A 24490-nucleotide genomic window follows, 5' to 3' on the forward strand; every position below is an offset into this window, starting at 1 on the left:
CCTCTGAGGTATTTATTCTGTTTCATTCTCAAAAAAAATTGTGCAATCCTGCCATTTCACACAGCATCCAAAATGATGAATGTTTTAAGGAATAAAAACTGTGGTTTAAATTTTTGAAATGTGCTCATGTAATTCCATGACTGGAGCAGTCACTTGTCTAGTTAATAATTGAATGTTGTGCATGTCCTATTCACATAACAAAATTAATTTTTCCTCAGTTACTACTGCAGTACATGCTGAACTGTTAATAATGCACATATTATTGTTTTTCAGCTACAGACATCTTGATGATAACGGATGTAACACATCATAGGATTCAGAACATACATAAATTGCATTTTCCTGTCCAGCAGAAATGTCAGATCATTCTGACAGTCAATGTTCCATTGATGAAAATGATATACAGAATGGCCGTATTAACAGATCAACACTAAATGAGACACCTGTGAGAAATGTAGAAGCTATTAGCAGTGATGAAGAGGGACAAAGATGGAATGGCAATGCAGAAAGGCAGTCTAATGGTTTATGCATTACTGACAGAGGGCCAAATGAAACAAATATGTTTTTAGATAATGATAGCTTTAACAGTGACAAGAAAGAAAATGAAACTATAAATGATGACTTTTTGGAAACATACACATCAATGCCACAAAATACAGCACTCACTATGGCAAGTAGTAGGGCAAGCTCTGGAAGTATGAGCAGAAATGCGAATTTGGGACATAGTGTTTACTTTGAAGATGATGCATATTCCAAGGAAGATGATATGGAATATCGTGTTCAAAAATCCTGTTCATTTTGGATACCAGGACAAGAAATATCATCACATTCTAATACTGTCACTGTTAAATTTGTGATGGCTGCCGGAGAAGTTCTTACACAAGCATATGATATTTCTTTATGTGTTGAAGAAATTAAAAGAAATCTTTCTAGTTTGTTCAGAGTTCCAACTCAAGTAATTCAGCTATCAGTACAGGGAGACATACTTGATGATAATATTGTATTGTCTGAACTTGGGGTTGAGCCTTTTGGAAGCATTGAGATAGATCTTCAGTCCACTGACATCAATTACCAACTTTCCACTGAAGGCTTATATCAAGAGTATCCAGTTTCAGATGTTATAACTGTTAGAGTTGAAACAGGTAAGCTAGATTCGAGAAGCCCAGTGCAGTTATTTTTATATTCTGGATAAAACTTCCTAATCCAGCAGTACATAAATATTTCTTTATTTGCAACAACTGGTTTTGATAAGCTTTCCTGTTGTAAATAAAGAAATATTTATGTGATCTTGGCTTTAGAAAGTCTTTATGAAAAAAAAACAGATCATTCCTTCTAATTTCTCAACATGATAAAATTCTGTTATATTCTAGAGTAACAAAAAACTACATTTAAGTAATTAAATATTTCAATATCCACATCTACAACATTAGAGTACTTCAGTGATGTGACTGTCATATGCTCATGAACTACACAAATTTTTTACATTAATTCAGCTGACTTCAAGAAGAGTCAAAATACGTCACATTCAAAAATAGAGATTACTGTCACATTCTAAGCACAACCAAGTCCAAATCTGAAACCAGAGTCATCAATGTAGTACAACACTTAGCACTGCAAGCACATTCATTATAGACACCAACACACAAACAGAACGGAACTTCCTCTTATTTATACAAACATTGAATATTTCAGAAAATGCAAACATTAAAAATGTAATAAATGTTGAGAACTTTCTATAAATGATAAATACTAAATAACAAACATTTGTTGGTGCTTGGATTTAAACTGGTGACCTGCAGTGTGCCAGCCAGCAGTGCTAACCACTACCCCACACTGCATACAGTACAGCTCGCAGTATTGTTCCGTCTCCCAGAAAAACAGCAAACCACTATCTCATGAATTCTTATTGCAACCCACTACAGCATCCTAGTTCTAGATCTTATCAATAGTCCTATGTGTGGCAGCTATGGAGACTCCTTGTGCTGTCACATCCTCTTCATTATGATGAGCATGAATGGTAGCCCCTCCCATCAAAGCTTCAGTCATCAACCAGGCCTTCAGTTTCCTAGAAAAAGAATACCTCATTACAGCTCTGTGCCTCAGGACTGTAGTAGGGCTTCATACAGAGAAACTGGGCGTTTCTTCACTTCCTGACATTTTCAGATCTGTAATGTGGCACAGGGCCAAAACATTCAGTATGTAAGACTGTGCCATTTCCCTTGATGTTGGGCCCCTTTTTTCAATTGTTCTTCCACTAAGTGCACTTTCTGCTGATTGCCGCCAATTGTATCCTAGCTGCTGAACCTCCCTTAATTTTTCTTGAATCACTGCTGAGGTGTGCCATTCACGTAAATGTCTACAAATGTCGCATCATCTGGTCTGTTGTATTTTGTGACTTGGTCAGATCTTTTCAGCCACTTTGTTAGGTCCTGACTAGCTAGCACTGACAGTAGGCACCGTAAGCCTGATGTCCAGCTGACTTACTGCTCTTTTGAAATCCATTGGTTTCCAGAATACATAGACTATGGAGTGACACAGTGCTTGTATTCCAGTTCCTGTCTGTGTGGTCAATGGCTTTTACATTGCCTAATTGGAGCCACAGTGATGTAAACATTTTAAAGTACCTGGTGTCCCCCACCAACCAATGTCATATTGTAACTACAGTCGAGTCCAATTATGAAAGCATGGTCATCAATGAAGTACAATACTCAGCACTGAAACACACATTTCTTACAAACACTGATGTACAGCCAGAACAGAATTGCCTCTCAATGGACAGTTTTATTATTTACACAAACACTGCATATTGCAGAAAATGCAAATGTTACACACATAAGAAGTTTAAGGAACCTTCTAGAAATGATAAATACAATATTTGATAGTGTTTGGATTTGAACTGACAAGCCACAGCACACTAATCAAGCAATGGATTGGATTGGATTGCTTGGGGGAAGAGACCAAACAGTGAAGTCATCGGTCTCATCGGATTATGGAAGGACGGGGAAGGAAGTCGGCCATGCCCTTTCAAAGGAACCATCCCGGCATTTGCCTGGAGCAATTTAGGGAAATCACAGGAAACCTAAATCAGGATGGCCGGACGCGGGATTAATCTGTCGTCCTCCCGAATGCAAGTCAAGCCAGCAATGTCAACCGCTATTCCACACTTCATGCAGCACAGTTTGGGACAACTTTTTTTATCTTACTAAAGATCTAATGTATGTATATCATTTACACATCATAACTGCATTCTAACAGAACACCATCATTATAGATACTTCACTTATCCTATCATACGGTTGAGTAAAAAATTCAATCATAATGGCAGATATTGTTGTATAGCTGCAGTTAATATAACCTCAAAAATTACACCGAAGAACAATTTAAGTAGCTGTTACACTGGAGAAACTTCAAAAAATGGCTTCTAATTTTTGTAAATCAGCTCCTGAAGTGGCATTCTGAAACTGATATGCTGGAAATATGGATTAACAATGAGAGCACAAGGTAACTTTTTTTCTCTCTGGCAATCAAAGGCTGTTTTTAGGTCAATCATGCATGTAACCTTTTACGACTGAGTAGATTTCATCCCTAAAGTCTGATTCTGGAAGATCTACAAAATATCCATGTAAGGCTTCCATTCAGACCCTTGTTGAGCAGTTTGGTGTGGCAGCTGAAGGAAGCAAAACGAAAACTGAAATTTTAAATGTTATGTTCAAGAAATCATTCGCACAGAAGAATCAGTCAAACATACCACCCTTTGACCATTGGACAGACTCCCATATGGACAACATAGTAATAAGAATCCCTGGAATAGAGAAACAACAGAAATATTTGAAAGCAAATAAATCACAGGTCCAGATGGAATCCCAGTTTAGTTTTACAAAGAGTACTATACGGCATTGGTCCCTTACCTAGCCTGCCCAAGTGACTGGAAAAAAGTGCAGGTGACTCCAGTATATAAGAAAGGTAAAAGAAAGGACTAGCAAAATTACAGACCAACATCCCTAACTTCAGTTTTCTGCAGAATCCTTGAACATATTCTCAGTTTGAATATAATAAACTTTCTTGAGACAGAAGCTTATGTCCATGAATCAGCAGGTTTTAGAAAACATCACTTATGCAAAGCTCTGGTTGCCCTTTTCTCACATGATATACTGTGAACTATGGATGAAGGGCATTTGACATGGCACCCCACTGCAGGCTGTTAATTAAGGTACGACCATGTGGAATGAGTTAACAGATATGTGAGTAGCTCAAAGACTTCTTAAGTAATAGAACCCGATATGTTGTCCTCAATGGTGACTGTTCATTAGAGACAAGGGTAGTGTCAGGAGGGCCCCAGTGAAGAGCAATATGATCACTGTTCCTCCTACATACATAAATCATTTAGCTGACAAGGTGGGCAGCAATCTGTGGTTGTTTGCTGTGATGCCGTGGTGTACAGTAAGGTGTCAAAGTTGAGTGAATGTAGAAAGATACAAGATGATTTAGGCAAAATTTCTAGTTGGTGTGGTCAATGGCAGCTGGCTCTAAATGTGTAAAAATGTGAGTTAATGTGGATGAGTAGGAATAACAAACTCATAATCTTTAGATGCAGTATTACTAGAGTCCCACTTGACACAGTCAAGTCAATTAAATATCTGGCCACAACGTTGCAAAGCAATATGAAATGGAACGAGCATCTGAGAACTTGGTAGGGAAGGTGAATAGTCAACTTTGGTTTATTTGGAGAATTTTAGGAAAGAGTAGTTCACCTGTAAAGGAGACTGGATATGGGATGCTGGTGTGATCTATTCTTAAGCACTGCTTGAGTGTTAGTGGTCCATACCATCTGGGATTGAAGGAAGGACTGAATAAATTCAGAGGTGGGCTGCTAGATTTGTCACCAGTTGGTCTGAGCAACACTTAAGTCTTATGGAGATGCTTCAGAAACTGAAATGGGAATCCATGGAGGGAAGGCAACATTCTTTTCAGGAAACAATATCGAGAAAATTTAGAGAACCACCATTTGAAGCTGACTGCCTAATGATTCTACTGCCACCAATATACATTTCTACACAACGACCACAAAAATAAGATATGAGAAATCAGAGCTCATATGGAGGCATATACAGGGTGTTACAAAAAGGTACGGCCAAACTTTCAGGAAACATTCCTCACACACAAATAAAGAAAAGATGTTATTTGGACATGCGTCTGGAAATGCTTAATTTCCATGTTGGAGCTAGTTTTAGTTTTGTCAGTATGTACTGTACTTCCTCGATTCACCACCAGTTGGCCCAATTGAAGGAAGGTAATGTTGACTTCGGTGCTTGTGTTGACATGCGACTCATTGCTCTACAGTACTACCATCAAGCACATCAGTACGTAGCATCAACAGGTTAGTGTTCATCACGAATGTGGTTTTGCAGTCAGTGCAATGTTTACAAATGCGGAGTTTGCAGATACCCTTTTGATGTATGGATTAGCACAGGGCAATAGCAATGGCGCGGTACGTTTGTATCGAGACAGATTTCCAGAACGAAGGTGTCCCAACAGGAAGACGTTCGAAGCAATTGATTGGTGTCTTAGGGAGCATGGAACATTCCAGCCTATGACTCGCGACTGGAGAAGACCGAGAACGACGAGGACACCTGCAATGGACGAGGCAATTCTTCGTACAGTTGATGATAACCCTAATGTCAGCGTCAGAGAAGTTGCTGCTGTACAAGGTAATGTTGACCACGTCACTGTATGGAGAGTGCTATGGGAGAACCAGTTGTTTACGTACCGTGTACAGCGTGTGCAGGCACTATCAGCAGCTGATTGGCCTCCATGGGTACACTTCTGCGAATGGTTCATCCAACAATGTGTCAATCCTCATTTCAGTGCAAATGTTCTCTTTATGGATGAGGCTTCATTCCAACGTGACCAAATTGTAAATTTTCACAATCAACATGTGTGGGCTGACGAGAATCCGCACTCAATTTTACAATCACGCCATCAACACAGATTTTCTGTGAACTTTTGGACAGGCATTGTTGGTGATGTCTTGATTGGGCCAGATGTTCTTCCACCTACGCTCAATGGAGCACGTCATCATGATTTCATACGGGATACTCTACCTGTGCTGCTAGAACATGTGCCTTTACGAGTATGACATAACATGTGGTTCATGCACGATGGAGCTCCTGCACATTTCAGTCAAAGTGTTCGTATGCTTCTCAACAACAGATTCGGTGACCGATGGATTGGTAGAGGCGGACCAATTTCATGGCCTCCATGCTCTCCTGACCTCAACCCTCTTGACTTTCATTAATGGGGGCATTTGAAAGCTCTTGTCTACGCATCCCTGGTACCAAATGTAGAGACTCTTCGTGCTCGTATTTTGGACGGCTGTGATACAATACGCCATTCTCCAGGGCTGCATCAGCGCATCAGGGATTCCATGTGCTGGAGGGTGGATGCATGTACCCTCGCTAATGGAGGACATTTTGAACATTTCCTGTAACAAAGTGTTTGAAGTCACGCTGGTACGTTCTGTTGCTGTGTGTTTCCATTCCATGATTAATATGATTTGAAGAGAAGTAATAAAATGAGCTCTAACATGGAAAGTAAGTGTTTCCGGACACATGTCCATGTAACATATTTTCCTTCTTTGTGTGTGAGGAATGTTTCCTGAAAGTTTGGCCGTACCTTTTTGTAGCACCCTGTAGATAGAGATTTTTCCCTTGCTCTATTTGTGAGTGGAACAGGAAAGGAAATGACAAGTAGTGGTACAGGGTACCCTCCACCACACACTGTATGTTGGCTTGTGGAGTGTCTATGTATGTGTAGATGTAGAATCTCCCATACCTATTCATTGCTCTCAAAATGTTTACAAGCCACAAATTTGTTTAGATGTGGGAGCAGGGTGTGTCACATCTGGTGATTTTGAGGGAGGGGGGGGGGGGGAGGGGAGGGGGGAAATGTTCCTACAATTTGCACTTCCACTTCAAATCTCCCATTCCCACCCTCACCAAAACAGCTTTTTCCACAGTAGCATATTCTTGATGGACCATTACTTCCTTCTTCATTTGTCTCTTCTTGCATGTTTTCTTCCTCCATTTGACTCAAAATACTTTCCAACTTTTAACTCCTGCTTTTATAGCTGTTTCATTTCTTGCATAAAATTATGAAGCCCTACCTGATCAGCAGTGTACAAAAACAACTGATTTGCTTTTAATAATGATTCAAATACTGAAAAAAAATTTTTTTTGTTTTCCTTCAGTCAGTATTCAACAAACATGGCATCATGTTTGCACAGTGCTTTCTCTTAGTTAATTCTTCTTATAAAGTTATCATACTGCTTCTTTCAGTGTATGCTCATGGTGTTAGTTACTTCATACTCCTTTAATCACTCACTGTCCAATACTATGCTGAAGAGCCAAAGAAACTTGTACACCTGCCTTAATATCATGTAGGGCACCCGCGAGCCTGAAGAAATGCAGCAACCTGACATGCCATGGACTCGACTAACGTCTGAAGTTCTGCTAGAGGAAATTGACACCCTGAATTCTGGAGGGCTATCCATAAGAGTACGAGGGGATGGAGATCACTTCTGAACAGCACACTGCAAGGCATCCCAGATATGTTCAATAATGTTCATGTCTGGGGAGTTTGGTGGACAGTGGAAATGTTGAAATTCAGAAGAGTGTTCCTGGAGCCACTCTCTAGCATTTCGGGATGTGTGGTGTGTCACACTGTCCTGCTGGAATTGCCCAAGTCTGTCAGAATGATCAATGGACATGAATGGATGCAGGTGATCAGACAGGATGCTTGCGTATAAATCATCTGCCAGGGTCATATCTAGACATATCAAGGGTCCCATAGCACTCCATCTGCACATGCCTCACACCTTTACATAGTCCCACAAACTTGAACAGTCCCCTGCTGACATGCAGGGTCCAATGATACATGAGGTTGTGTCCATACCTGTACACATCCATCCACTCGATAAAATTTGAGAAGAGAGTTGTCCACTAGACAACATGTTCCCAGTTATCAACAGTCCAATGTTGGTGTTGATGGGCCCAGGCAAGGCATAAAGCTTTGTGTCATGCAGTCATCAAGGGTACAAGAGTGGGCCTTCAGCTCCAAAAGCCCATATCGATGATGTTTCATTGAATGGTTCACGCACTGGCACTTGTTGATAGTCCAGCATTGAAATCTGCACCAATCTGTGGAAGGGTTGCAGATCTGTCACATTGAACAATTCTCTTATGTCATCATTGGTCCCATTCTTGCAGGATCTTTTTCTGGCCTCAGTGATGTTGGAGATTTGATGTTTCACCAGATTCCTGATATTCACGGTACACTCATGCAGCAGTCATACAGGAAAATCCCTACTTAATAGCTACCTCAGAGATGCTGTGTCCCATCACTCATACACTGACTATAACACCACATTCAAACTCACTTAAATCTTGATAACCTGCCATTGCAGCAGCAGTAACCAATCTAACAACTGCACCAGACACTTGCTGTCTTTATTGGCATTGCCAACAGCAGTGGCGTATTCTGCCTGTTTAGTTTTCAGATATGTTTTTTACAAATCATATTCAGTGGAAGTATGGCCACATTTTGATTCATCTATCCCCATGTGTAGACCCTCTATATCTGTGGTTGTGAATTTTTTTTGCTGAATGGCCAATACTGTCAATGTGGGGTGGCACGTCAGGCCATGTATGAACCAATCTCATTATTAATGGGTGACCTACATAAATTAATTTTTTATGTGCCCCAAAATGAGAGTATGATAAGTTGGTCAGTAGCCCTCAAGTATTGATTATTAAAAGTCATCACCATTCGGAACACTTTGTGTCAACTGTTCCCTGTTTCAGACTGCTGTCACCCTCAATGAACCCAAAGTTGTGACACTGTGATTGCCTGACAAAGTGCTCATTTGTCATATGTAGCAGTTGATGATTAAATGATTAATAACAATAACTGTATTTACATATAAGTGCATTATGCAGTTTCAGAAATGATCACAAATGTTTACTAAATGTTTTCATATCTTTTTTCCTACTCATTTAGTTGTGTTAAAACAATAGACTTAGTTTATTTTCATATTCTTTGTTACAAATGAGTGTCACATTTCAAGATGATGGTCTCCATAAGGTGCATTCATGGATCCATGTTCATTCTGTGTCAAAATTTATACCTAACAGCTGATCGGTATGAACCATGCATATACATGAATTGTCAGTACTGGAAGACAAACAATAAAACATTCCTCCTCTCACAGCCTCTAATCCCGCAGTGGCTGCATTACTTACGCCTCTGCCCCTGAGGTAAGTGACCAATAAGTGACCAACTTCACTTAGCTCATGGTCAAATTTACCGAAGTCAATTAAAATTCAGTGTATCTGAAAATACAATAAAGTTCCAAAGAAACTGGTATAGACATGTATATTCAAATACAGAAATATGTAAACAGACAGAATACGGCACTGCAGTTGGCAATGCCTATGTAAGACAACAAGCATCTGGGGGAGTTGTTAGCTTAGTTACTGCTGTTACAATGGCAGGTTATCAAAATTTAAGAGAGTTTGAGTGTGGTTTTATAGTTGGCACATGAACAATGTGACACAGCATCTCTGTGGTAGCTATGAAGTGGGGATTTTCCTGTACGACCACTTCATGAGTGTACTGTGAATATCAGGAACTGGTAAAACATCAATCGCAAAACATCACTGTGGCCAGAAAAAGATCCTGCAAGAACAGGACCAACAATGACTGAAGAGAATTGTCCAACATAAGAGAAGTGCAAAACTTACACAAGTTGCTGCAGATTTCAATGCTGGGCCATAAACAAGTGTCAGCATGCAAACCATTCAATGAAACATAATTGATATGGACTTTTGGAGCTGAAGGCCCAGACGTGTACCCATCAACACCAACATTGGACTGTTGATGACTGTAAACATGTTGCCTGGTCAGACGAGTCTCATTTCAAATTGTATCAAGAGGATGGACGTGTATGGATATGGACACAACCTCATGAATTCATAGATCCTGCATGTCAGGAGGGGACTTTTCAAGCTGGTGGAGGTTCTGAAACGGTGTGGGGCATGTGCAGTTTGAGTGCTATGGAACCCCTGATATGTCTAGATATGACTCTGACAGGTGACATGTACATAAGCATTGTGTCTGACCACCTGCATCCATTTGTGTTCATTGTGCATTCCAACAAACTTGGGCAATTCCAGCAGCACAGTGTGACACCCCACAGATCCAGAATTGCTAGAGAGTGGCGCCAGGAACACTCTTCTGAGTTTAAACACTTACACTGGCCACCAGACTCCCCAGATATGAACATTATTGAGCATATCTGGGATGCCTTGCAATGTGCTGTTCAGAAGAGATCTTCACCCCCTTGTACTCTTACAGATTTATGGACAGCCCTCCAGGATCCATGGTGTCAGTTCCCTCCAGCACTACTTCGGACGTTATTTGAGACCATGCCATGTCATGTTGCGGCATTTCTGCGTGTTCGTGGGGGCCCTACATGATATTAGGCAGCTGTACCAGTTTCTTTGGCTCTTCAGTGTCTTACTGTCTACGGATTTTTGTTTTTTACTGAGCAGGAAAAGCACACCCTTAAGAAGCTCTCAACATTAGTTGGAAATTTTGATTCACCTGTTAGTTTCTAGATGCATGTTATTATTAAAATACAGATTAGAACCACAGGCTGCATGAATATTTCATTCGGGCCGCATCTGGCTCTCAGGCTGCAGATTGACGACCACTGTTCTATGTACTCTTTCCAATGTTAAGCATTCCCCTCTTTGTTTAGTACTGGTTTTCTATCTGTGCTGTTGATTTTCATACAGCTGCTTCTCTTTTCTCCAATATGTGTAAGCAATAGACATCAGATTTTGTGTTGCAAGAAAAAGGAAGGAAAAAGTGGAACAATTTTATTGCATCAAATTTTGTTTTATGCTTTCTGATTCTGAAGCTGAAACAATCCACAAGATTCAATGTGTTTGGGGATGAAGCAGTGGGCACCACAGAGAGAAAGGGATGGTGCAACTGCTTCAAAGATGACCACTCATCAGTGAAGGGTGAAGCACTTTCAGGTAGGCCCTCAGTATCTGCAAATCAGGTTGTTGTTGACGACGTAAGCGCCATGGTGATGCAGGACAGATGAATTACTATCAGAGAACTTGCAGATGAGGTTAAAATTAGTATTGGATCCAATCATTCCATTTCAATTAAACATTTGAACCTGATTATGATCTCACAAAAATTTGTGCCGAAGTTGCTAACAACTGAGCAGAAGCAACTTCGTTTGATGATTGCACAGGACATGTTGGATATGGTGAACAGTTATCCCAACTTTTTTAACATAGTGTTCACTGGTGATGAGTCCTGGGTTTATAGGTACAATCCAGAAAAAAGTTAGAGTCCTTGGAAGCATCCATCATCCCCAAGACCAAAAAAGTAAGACAGGTTGGTACCAACATGAAATTCATGCTGACCACATTTTTTTACTCCAGTAGCATGGCCCATCATGAGTACACCCCAGAAGGTACTACTGTCAACAAGGTGTACTACCAAGAAGCTCTGCATCATCTTTGTGACGCAATGAGACACAGATGGCCAGATTTGTGGGCAGCAGGTGGTTGGCAGCTTCACCATGATAATGCACCCATTCATCATTCTCTGTTAATTCAGAGCGTTTTGGCCAAAACATCTTGGCTGTGGTTTGTCAGCGTCCCTATTCCCTGACCTAGCACCTGGCGACTTATGGCTTTATCCTAAACTGAAAAAGACGGAAAGGGACCAGATTTCACAACAGGAAAGACATTATGCAGAATTCGATGAAAAGCTGCACACCTTACCAAAAGAGGCTTTCCAATAATGCTTCCAGCAGTGACAGCAGCATTGGGACAGGGATATAGAAGCTGAAGGTGACTACTTTGGAGGTGACTAGTGTCAAACAGTTGTATCTGAATAAAGATGGGTTTTGTAAATAAAAGTTGGACACTTTTTGAACAGTCCTGATATATTTCTTGAACCTCTTCATCATCTGGGAAAATAGTTGGCATATAAACTTGTACTACTGTGGTGAGTGTGGACTTAGTATCTGTCTTGGCTACAAACTGTATTCACTATGCTATTCACCTTCAATCCTATTTTCTCATTCATTATTAAACTTACTCCTGCATTACTCCCATTTGGTTTTGTATTTGTAACCCTATATTCACCTGACCAGAAGTCTGTCCTCCTGCCATCAAACTTCACAAATTCCCCCTATATTATCTTCAGCCTATACATGTTCCTGTTTAAGTTTTCTAACCTACCTGCCCAATTATGGGATCTAACCTGTAGAATGCTACTTTTGTTTCTCCTGATGACAACATCCTCCTTAGTAGTCCCTGCTTGGAGATCCAAATGAGGGACTATTTTACCTCCAGAATATTTTATCCAAGAGATGCCATCATCATTTAACCATACAATTAGGCTGCATGCCCTCTGGACAGATTACAATTGTAGCTTCCCCTTACATTCAGCTGTCTACAGTAGCAGTACAGCAAGGCCATTTTGGTTGATGTTTCAAATGCCAGATCAGTCAATCATTCAGACAAGTGTTCAATAGCATCTTTCAGTACAGGTCAATCTCAACAGACCTTTTATTTAAATATTACTGTTCAGCAGACTAACACTGGGAAAATATCTTTCTTTACTGTGTACTTTTTTTTTTTTTTTTTTTTTTTTTTTTTTTTTTTTTTTTTTTTTTTTTTTTTTTTTTTTTTTTTGCGAGTTAGTGTTTTCTTCACAGATAGTTGGGACAGCTTGTTTTGTCTCATGTAGTGAGAGGATGGTGTCAACAAAAAAATGCTCAGGATGAATGCAGCATACTGAGACACATGGCTCCCATTAAAACACCAGATGTCAACCTAATTGACAAGCAGAGAGTCCAAAAGCATGGTAAGGAACAAACACAGAAACAGCAAGAGTATGACATTGTGAAGACTTCACAACACTTACACAATTAAGTTTAGACTGAATAAACAAGTTTTAAGCTTATGCTATCTTGCAGCTGGCATCAGAGGCTGCAATTTCAAACCAGGAAGGCTATGACTTCAGAGGCATTGCCTAGTGAAGGCAACACTCACACTTTTTATGGTGGAGTTGTGGATCACTCCAACACTCAACTGTGAACAGCTCCTCATCGGACATACATATGTCTGGTGGGGATACCAAAACCCTCCCCCATTTAAGGGGCATATAGGGCTGAAATGCCCCGGCCTGTACCAGTCATGGGACAAGTGGCAATGGGGACCTCCACCAGGATTCTGTCTGGGCACACTCCACTGGGATGTAATGGGCACCCCTTGGGTGGTTACAGGCTGATGCTGGTGGTTGAGAACTGAGGAGGACTGGAAGAGACACTTTATGCTGGTTGTAGTGATGTTGGAAGGAGGTACTCCATCTCCATCAGATCTGCCCTGGCAAACAGTCCTCCAGGGAGGTAGATTTCTCTGTGTGAGGGCACATATGGTGAGTAGTGCATAGGTCTTGAGAATGGCTGCAAATGTCATTCAGTTCTTTGAGTGAGGGTTTGTTGGTCCCTCCTGCCTGTGCTAACAGCTCCTGTTTGCCTGAGTTGTGGCACCTGTTGCTCAGATTGACGCAGGCTTAGCTGATTAGCCTGGCATGTCAGGTGCCACTGACCTAGAGCAACTACATAAAAGTGTCACCCCTTATGTCCACCTTGCATCCATTCACACATTTACTCAATTGTGCATGCCCAGACAGCAGAACCTTACTGATAAAATGGCATGGCTGTCAGGCCAAGGGCAGGTGGCTCTGGATGGAATAGGTTAAAGGGACCATATGGCTGATAGCTGTACAGCCCCTCAACCAGACTGCACCGACTGATTGGAGTTGCTTAGTAAGAAGCCAAAACCTGGACAAGGCAAGCTCTCGAGATACCATCAAGGCTGTTTCCATTAGCTGTGGTCTGAGCGTCTTGGCCAACCACTCAACATCTACATTTGATGCCAAATGGAATGGCTCCATGGTCTGGTGATGAATTGCATTTCAGCAGTACGACATTTCAAAATCCTCTGACACAAACTGCCAACCATTGTCTGAGGCCTGGATGTGTGATGCACCCTTGATATTTAAAATGGTAGCTAAGGACCTAACTATAGCATGCAACATCATGGAGGACGACCTAGCAACGTCTGGAAAATTAGACAATGTGTCTATTGCTAACAGCCGCATGACATGTAAGAAGGGACCAGCCAAGACCATGTGCACCTGGCCCCATGGGTGGTCTTGCACAGCCCATGGAGAAAATTTCTTCTGTAGAGTTGCGTTGTTGTGGACACATGTTGAACAGGCACACTTTGTGTGCTCAGTGACAGAATTAATTGCTGGCTGATAGACATGCTGCCGAGCTAGCACTTTCTATGTGGCATCTCATAATAGGATGGCATCTCCAAATAGGATGCATGGAATATCTGAAGAATTTGGTGTCACAAAGATGCAACATTCTGATCTTCTGTAGCAAGCTGCCTACAACATTGGGTCTATTGCAAAGCCAGGGACACGTACAGAACACTGGGTCTGATCCCATGGAAATATGCTCCAGTCATCCTTTGCAGACTGCTGTAATGACCATGTGCAAAAGTGGATCCTTGCTCATAGCTGCCGTGATTTCCTGTGCTGGAAAAAAAAAAAATTCATTGAGGGAATCCTGAAGGTTCCAGTCCAGTGCAAAACAGATTGTCTCCTGTTTGTAAAAGTCAGTTTCAGGAACCATCAGTAAGGGTATAAAGGTGTCCGATTCATGAGCTGTGAGGTGGGCTGGTACTGAATGCCACAGGAATTATTACTCAGATACAAGGCCAAACACTGTCTGGGAGCTTGGATGAGTGACCAAATACTGGTATGAGTGGCTTATGGTCTCTAAAGGTGTGCAGCTTAGTACTGTACTAGAAAACATGGATTTGTTTTGTTTTTTTACTCCATATATGATCGTGAGTGCCTCTTTCTCAATCTGAGAATAATTTCTCTGTGCTGCTGACAAGGTCTTAGAAATGAATGCATTGGGTACTCTGAGCCATTGAGATTTTTAATAGAGAGCATGGTGCCATTGCTGTATTAAGATAGGTTGATGTCCAGAGTCATAGGCTTACCATGGAGTGAGCATGGCCAAATGTGGGGTGGAGCAGAGAAACTTCACTCCTTTCTTGTGAAGCTGATTTAATGGATGCCAAAGGTTCGCAGCCTGTGAAATGAATGTCACTTAGTAACTTACCTTTTCTAAAAATGATTGTAACTCTCTAATATTCTTAGGAAGTGGCAAATTTTCTGTTGTTGCCATATGCTCTGTCCTTGTTATAATACTGTCTCCACATAGCACATGCCCTAAGTACTGCACTCTAGGAACAAAAAAAACTACATTTCTCAAGCTTGAAACACAGTCTGTTGTCTAACAGTCACTCAAGAATTGCCTCCAAATTTTGCAAATTCTTTTCTCTTGTGGGGACAGTAACCCAAATGCTGTACAAATAGTGGATGCAGCATGAAATGTCTCTGATAAAATGCTCAAGAATACTCTGGAAAATTCCTGGAGCTGAAGCTACCCAAACAGAAAATGGTTAAACTGGTGCATCCCAAAAGAATTATTTAATACTAAAAGCCTTGGAGACTCAACATCAAATGGCAGCTGCCAGTATGCATCTCTGAGTTCAATTTTGGAAAAATTTTGACTGCTGGTCAACTTAACCAGAAACTTCTTGGGACATGGTATGGGATTAACATCTGTTTCACATTGTGCATTGATTTTGTGCTTGAAATCACAGTACACTCTGACATCAGCATTGAGTTTCTGGATCATGATCATTGGGGTGGCTCACTGGATTCACGAAACTGGTGACACTACCCCAAGTTTCTGCTATCTGTTGAGTTCCACCATCACTTTATATCACATACCAGCTCCTGCATTGTCTCCTGACAGCAACAGCAGCATTTCTTCTGCTGCTGTTTTGGCTGCTCCTTAGAGAACTACATTTATTGTTTCCAACACTACAAAACTTACAAGTGAGAGCAAGTTCTCATCACCATCTGTTATGCACCATGTAGTGAGATGATAACGTCCATGCAAAATGCTGGTATACCACCACACACAGCACCCATGAAGACGCTGGGTGTCAGCTAGCAAGCAAAGAATCTGAAGCATAGTTAGGGACCAACACAGAAACTTTTACAATCAAACCCACCTTGATTGTATTGTGAGGCAAATTAATATTGGGATTTGCAAGGGTGCTGATGATTGCTGATAAGGCACACGTTTTGGTGGTGACATGTCAGAATTTCCATAGCTCAGGCTGCTCTACACTGAACTGGGTTGGAAAGGGATAGTTGGTTAAGCTTATAAGTATAGTAGGTGGATCTGGACTCACTCAAGGCCAAATCCAGTGATAATGTGTAGAAGGGCTAGCCCTTTTTAGGATGAAGTCATGTAGGAGCTATCTCTGTATGAGGAAGGTTCCTTTAATGCTGAAACTTAGTCCAGTAAACAAGGAATGCATATCAGAAGGTGCAATAAGCTTATTTCATGAAAATATTAGGGAAATTAGAGATAAAGTAGGCAAAATACTAATAGATCTTGAAACTGACATTATTTATATCTCAGAGGATCATTTCCATGGTGAAGAAAGGCTAAGACTTCCCTTGAAGGGCTGTACATCATCTGACATATACGACATATACGCAAGGACTTTGTTACAGAAGGAAGGTGTGGCCATTAATACTAAACACATTGTTTCATTCAAAAGAGCTGACACCTCAAAACACTGTAAATGCCAAATGTTTGAAGGTTATGTAGAATAGTTTTAATTTTCAAGGAAAATAACTGTTATTATAGGCCTCTACTGTTTCCCTAGTTCAGACTGCAGGGTCTTCCTCTCCAGACTTGACACTGTTCTATACTTGGTTCTTAAGAAAGACATTAAGTTAATTTTGAGTGAGAATTTCAGTGTAAACTTTCTGGTTGATTCTCCAGATAAAATAATATTAATAGATTTACTTGAATTTCACAATTATATACAGACTGTATGCTTCCTAACAAGATTTCAGGGAAACAGCAGCACTATTACAGATAATATTTTCATTGATTGTTCTCTAGTTGATGGGCACCGTGTGAGAAAAGTTAGTAATGACCTGTCAAATTATGATTCACAGATAGTAATAATGAAAAGAATCAAGGCAGAGCCATATCCTAAAGTAGTAAACAAAAGATTTATAGATATGAAAACAAGGCATTACACGAAGACAATAGATAGCTCCCAGAACAAAATTGAAACTGTGTGGTCAGTTGTAAAAGAGGTATGAGGGCAGAATATGGGTGCTCAACACATCACATCTCCCTTGTGTGAAAATAAAACTGTTAGTGATCCACCAGAATTGTGCAAGATATTTTGTAATCACTTCCAGTCAGTAGTCAACAACTTGAATAAAAATTTTGGAATGGAACATGGAAGTTAATGGTATCAGAAGTACTCTCTATCCCACATCATCAAGTGGCTTGTGGAGTATTGATGTAGATGTACAATAGAAATTTTATTGGTACACATAAATATGCAGAAGCTCATGTTCCAAGTAACTATAGCAGATGAAGGAAACAAGCAAAACTGAAACTGAATCAGTTATTAAATTGCTGAAGAGTTAAGATTTCTGTGGGCATGATGAAATAACAAGGAGGATTATGATGACCAATGCACCATACACAAGATCTGTACTCAGTAATCTGTGTAATGTGACTTTTCACTATGGGTAGTTTCTTGGCAGGTTGAAATACTTGTTAGTGAAACCTATTTGGCCTGCCGGAGTGGCCGAGCAGTTCTAGGCACTACAGTCTGGAACCGTGCGACCACTATGGTCGCAGGTTCGAATCCTGCCTCGGGCATGGATGTGTGTGATGTGCTTAGGTTAGTTAAGTTTAAGTAGTTCTAAGTTCTAGGGGACTGATGACCTCAGAAGTTAAGTCCCATAGTGCTCAGAGCCATTTGAACCATTTTTGAAACCTATTTATAAAGACAGCAAAAGAGGTAATGTAGACAGGTACCAGGCTGTTTCTTAGCTACTAGTATTTTCAAAAGTTTTCATGACAGCAACTTTCAAGAGAGTAGTAGCATATCTCAGTACCCATAATTTTTCTGTCAGATTTGCAGTTTGGCTTCAGGAAAGAAGTATCCACTGAAAATGCAATTTACAAGGGGTATTCAGTAAATAATGTGACACTTTTTTTTCTCAGCCAATTATGGTTGAAACAATGTAGACTATGTTACGGAATATTCTGGAATATTCACACTTCAGCCCCAATAGTTTTGTTAAGTTCTGATAGGTGGTGGCGTGATACGTCGTCTTCAAAATGGTCACTGTAAAGGAGGTGCATTCCAAGCAGAGAGCTGTCATTGAGTTTCTTTTGGGAGAAAATCAAAGCATCACAGATATTTGAAAGTGTTTGCAAAAGTCTATGGAGACTTGGTAGTGAACAAAAGTATGGTCAGTTGTTGGGTGAGGCATTTGTCATCAGCTAAATGAGGTCGCACAAACCTAATCAGTCTCCCAGGTGCTGGCTGGCCGCACACAGCTGTGACTCTGTGATGTTGGAATGTGTGGACACTCTCATTTGAAACGATCAACACATCACAGTAAAACACCTTGCTGCTCAACTGTATGTCTCTGTTGATGGTGATGACACACTTGTCTACCAGTTAGGACACTCAAAGGTGTGTGCCCACTGTGTTTCTGATCATGTAACAGAAGACTATGAAAAACAATAGAGGACTATCTTGTGCAGAATTGCTTTCACATTACATGGCTGGTCATGACAATTTTTGTCAAACATTGTGTTGTGTACATAGGTCCGGGTAGTCAGCACGTACACAACTTTCCCACTAGAGCGCACCCCGCTAGGCACAACAGCGCAGGCGCAGCGCTCGTCCGTCTCCGCACTACGAGATGGCGCTGCCTAGAGACGGACCAAATTCTGCTTCCGCCGATCCGTGTATTAATATGTCAAGCAGCCAATGAGATTGCTGCTAATGTAGAACATTTTCTCCTCGTAGATGACACTCGTGCAGTGATACCTGAACGCGCGAGGTATTATAACGAGTGTACAGACCTCCGATTAGTCAGTCTGCATTAGTCTGCCTTAGTCTGCATTAGTCTACATTAGTCTGCGTCAGTCTGCATTAGTCTGTACCAATCGACATTTGTCTGTACCAGTCTATAGTCAAGTTTCAGTCTGCGCCTAATAAGATTATCATATTCCTGTACATAGCCATGGAGAGAAATGTATAGACACTTTGTCAAGTTTCAGAGATATGTGAGAATAAGATTAACGTACTAAGACCAAAGGAACTTGAGATTGTCAATTGCAAATAGCATCCAGAACCAAGTTAAGTTATTTTTATGCTTGTTATTATTTTAATAAATGTGTGTGAAAATTAATGAAGTTCTGTTTAAAGTTGGTCACCGTCAATCTGCTACTCTAAGCGTGCAAGTGGCATTTCTATCGTCTGACCTAACGGCAGAAGATAAACATGCCACAATAAGACCATGAGACATATTGCTGACACTCGCCTACTTTGTTAGAGCGACAATTCAAATAATCTGATGGTGTGTGTACCGAAGGTCTTACAGTACGCACACCACCCATTGTCACAGATGATGAAACATGGATGCATCACTTTGAACCATAAACAAAACAGCAGTCCATGGAGTGACACCACACCACGTATCCTCTGAAGAAAAAAGTTCAAAGCTGCACCCTCAGCTGGTAAAGCCATGGTGACAGTCTTCTGGGACTTTGAAGGGGTATTCTGTTTGATGTCCTTTCTCATGGTGCAACCATCAGCTCTGAAGTATATTGTGCTACCTTCAGAAAATTGAAGATATGACTTCAGCATGTTCATCACCACAAAAATGCAAATGAACTTCCCTTTCTCCATGACAATACAAGACCTCACACAAGTCTGTGCAAGTGCACCCAAGAGTAGCTCACAAAACTTCTTTGGACTGTTCTTCCTCATGCACCCCACAGCCTGGATCTCACACCTTCTGACTTCTATCCATTTGGCCCAATGAAGAATGGACTCCATGGAAAGCAGTACATGGATGATGATGAGGTCACTGATGCAGCAAGGCCCTGGCTCTGCCATCAACCAGTAGAGTGGTACCACGTGGGCATACAAGCCCTCACAGTAAGGTAGGGTAAGCACTGCACAGAGATTATGCTGCAAAATAGGGTTTTGTAGTCAAATGAGTGAGGAATAATATGGCATACTGGAATCCTGAATTAAACCAAACTGCTTTCAGAAAAAAGTCTTGCATTACTTATTGAATATCCCTCATATTCTTTTGTGTGTGAGGCACTGGTATAGCTAAGCAATAAGTTGAGGACAGTAGCTATTTTTTTTTATTAAACAAAGGAATTTGATTGTGTGGACCCTACAATATTTTTGCTTAAATTGGAAAATTGTGGATTAGGGGGAAAAAGCTTAACAGTGGTTCACTTTATATATGGAAAGTTCAAAGCAGAAAGCTACCCTTCAGTGTTGACAAACAGAGAAGAAATCTGAATCTGACTGGGGTTATTTAAAGTGTGGGATGCCACAGGGTTCTGTTCTGGTCCAGTTGCTTTTCTTGATACATTTTAATGCTCTGCTACTAACCAGATAGATGGCTCAAATATTTTTCTTTTTGAAAATGACCAATGTGTTGTTGTGAAAGATGTGGACTGCATCCTTAATGATGTTACTAACAGAGTGGTCGGTAACATCAGCACATGACTTCCAAAGAATAGGTTATCACTTAACTGTGCCAAAATGCAATGCATATGGTTTCTGACATGGACCTCTTATAAAAGATAAATTTTTATGTCTTGAGGTAGTAAAGCAGACAGTGAAGTCAACCATTTTAAATTCTTAAGGCTGAGGATAAACCGAAAGCTTTCTTGGAAGTATCACATTTTTGATATTTTTCTGAAACTGACTGCTGCTATCTTCACTACAATAATAATCGCCACTGTCTCTGACACTGAAACATGAAGACATGTTCCTTGTTCTTACTGTCATTCTATTAACTCATATTCTGTTATATTTTGGGTGCACTCACCAAGAATATACTTAGCCTAGAAAAGGGCAGGCAGAATGATCTGTGGTGTCCATTCGTAAACTTCATGTAAGTCATTTTACAGGTGTCTTGGAACTCTAACTCTGCCAGTCCTGTACATAAGGTACATATTCCATCATACCGAGCGAGGTGGCGCAGTGGTTAGCACACTGGACTCGCATTCGGACGGACGACGGTTCAATCATGCGTCCGGCCATCCTGATTTAGGTCTTCCGTGATTTTCCTAAATCGCTCGAGGCAAATTCCGGGATGGTTTCTTTGAAAGGGCACGGCCGACTTCCTTCCCCATCCTTCCGTAATCCTATGAGACCAATAACCTTGCTGTTTGGTCTCTTCCCCCAAACAACCAACCAACCAACCAACCATTCCATCATAAGATTTACTGTTGACAATATTAACTCAGTCAGAAGAAATTGCTAACCTCATTCAGTACACACCAGACATAAAAACAATATGGACTTGAATACCCCTTTTGTAATCATTGTATGGTAATGTATGCACCAATCAGCACATTTAATTTTTGGTAGGCTTCCAGTAGAACTGAAAAATTTAGTTATAAACCTTGGTACTCAAATCCACATCAAATGGTATCCTTGTGGCACAATCCTTATGTTCTGTAAAGGAGTTCCTCACAGTAGGTCAGAAATTTTCTCTGTAATGTGTTATTAATTCATATAGTCTCTCACAATTTTTTGTTTTATTAATTCTTTGATTCTTTTGTTCATTAATTTTCTAATCAGCATTCTATAAACCATCTACTGACTGGCTCGCTGACCAAATGGTTTTAGTGTACGTGGTCCTGCGGAACCTGATATATACACAGATAAAATAATTTGGCATTGCAGCGCATTAGTACATCAGTTAACACACTGTAGTTAATTAGTGTCAATTATTTTAGTAATTCTAAACTGCATGCAGTTCACATTACAGGATATTAACTTTACAAAAATTTTATAAAACAAATATTGAAACAATGGAAAATCCAGAGTGAAATAATGACAATACATCTACATCTACATAAATGCTCTGCAAGCCACAGTACATTGCATGGGGGAGGGTACCCTGCACCACTGCTTGCCATTTCCTTCTCTGTTCCACTCGCAAATAGAGTGAGAGAAAAACAACTGTCGAAATGCCTCTATGTGAGCCCTAATTTCTTGTATCTTGTCTTCGTGGTCCTTAGCTGCAATGTATGTTGGCGGCAGTAGAACGTTTCGGCAGTCAGCTTCAAATGCCTGTTCTCAAAATTTTCTCAGTAGTGTTTCTCAAAAAGAATGTTGCCTTCCCTCCAGGGATTCCCATTTGGGTTCCTGACCCATGTCTGTAACACACAATATTATGAAAAGGATAGATCGCAACTCACATATAGTGGACATGTTGAGTCACAGACATGCACAACAAAAAGACTGCTAAACAAGTATGTTTTCAGCGAAAAGGCCTACTTCTGAAGCAGATAATACATATAACTCACACACACACATGACCACTCTCTCTGGCTGCTGAAGCCAACATCTCCATTATATGATGATTAGCAATCTATCCTTCTCATAATATTGTCATAAGATAAATGCTAATTTTAATGTGTAATTGTTTTGTTGTGAAGTAAAAGATAGGGCAAGTTATTTCATGATTTCAACAGTGAAATGCATGAACCATTGTTTATACATATGGACCACACACACACACACACACACACACACACACACACACACACACACACAAAAACAACGACAAAGGAAAATAGTCAGACACCAGGACAATAATAGCAGGGAGCATTCAGTTTTATCTAGTGATATGTACTGCTTTCTTCTACATGTATGACATGAAATTGGCATTTTGGTAAAATCAATGAAATTTTAGTTTGTAAAACCTAAATAAGAGTAATTCTCCCATGCATCATTTGCAAACTGAACACAAGTGAAGAATAGTGATAGTGGTAAATGCTATAAGCTGGATGGTATCTTAAGATTGTAAATACAGGTTTGAAGAGAACCATTTTGATGCAGGAATCAACAAAATACCGACCAATAAGCATGATACCAGTCCAAAACGGCTTATTTGTGCAAATTTTGCGGATATATGAACCAGAAACACATTTTTTTCCAAGCTAAGAGCTTCAGATATATATAAAAAGTTTTATGTCAAATATTTAGCTTAATTGCTTTCTTTCTTCTTGCAGGTGAGCAAGAGTACAGAGATGTTATTGTAGAAATTGAAAATAGATGCACTAGAAAACCTTTTATTGGTGGATATCGTCACAAAGGAACAGGAGTGGAGTATCATCATGCCTTCTCACAAACACAGCCAATTCAGAGGGATTTATCCCAAGAAGGTATTTAAACCATAGTACTATTTTCTAACAAATGGCAAGTCTGTCAAGGACAATGACAGACTAATGGAAGAAAATTTCATTTCATTTTTATTTGTCCTTTAGATCACATTTCTATAAATTTTGTACGTATGACATGGAATACATGAATATAATGCAGTGATGTTGGGTGACTTATGGAAGAATGGATGAACATTACAATTTTAACAGTCATGAAATATAATTTTATAAAGTTCTTTTATGAGCTATGCTAACCTGTGCTGAGAGAGAATAACTATGATTTGTCTTATTAAAATTTAGGCAGTTTTTGTTGAATGGATGATTGCAAAGTAGAGGGGACAGCTATTATCATTTTAATTATATCAACATAAATACTCTGCAAGTCATATGGTGCATAGCAGAAGGTACCTTGTACCATTACTAATCATCTCCTTTCCTGATCCACCTGCAAATAAAGTGAGCTAAAAATGGCTGAGTACAATCACACTGCAACTAAGTATTACAGAGTGTGAAGGTACAACACTACAGTGAAGTATTCCATAAATAATTTAACAACAGAGTGTTAGAAAATACCAAACATACTGGCTTCAAGTCATTCTTTAATAATATAAAAACAATGTTCCAATAGTAAATTTCTAAGAAACATTTAAGCTGTATATCTTAATTTTATTTCTTGCAAAAGTTATTGTATATTTCATTTCACTTTTTTATTTTTCTCATGGATCCAACTAGTAGAGTTATTCATACAATTAATATTTATACAAGTAATATCTGCTGTATCAGTATATTGCATACACACCAGTAAAACATAAAACATGCAATAACAAAATTTTCTGATCTTAATAACAAATGGAACTATACAGGAAAAATATTACTGACAATGTATCAGTTTTAATAACAAGTAATAATCCAACTTCAGATGAATACGGATAGACATATATGTAAAGGGCAATAATAGAAGTTGGTCAGATGTATATAGGT

At 39.9% G+C, this 24490-nt stretch overlaps 1 protein-coding gene across 1 annotated transcript in view; it reads left to right on the forward strand.

The window, feature by feature from the left end:
• Positions 1–355: 355 nt before the first annotated feature.
• LOC124556220 (IQ and ubiquitin-like domain-containing protein) overlaps positions 356–24490 on the forward strand; it is a 212723-nt gene continuing 188588 nt past the window's right edge. The window contains exons 1-2 of the mRNA XM_047130211.1: positions 356–1142; positions 23360–23512. Coding sequence (XP_046986167.1) covers positions 356–1142; positions 23360–23512 — 940 coding nt within the window. The remainder of the gene's footprint in view (positions 1143–23359; positions 23513–24490) is intronic.

The sequence above is a fragment of the Schistocerca americana genome, chromosome X, assembly GCF_021461395.2.
Source record: "Schistocerca americana isolate TAMUIC-IGC-003095 chromosome X, iqSchAmer2.1, whole genome shotgun sequence".
Taxonomy (NCBI): Eukaryota; Metazoa; Arthropoda; class Insecta; order Orthoptera; family Acrididae; genus Schistocerca; species Schistocerca americana.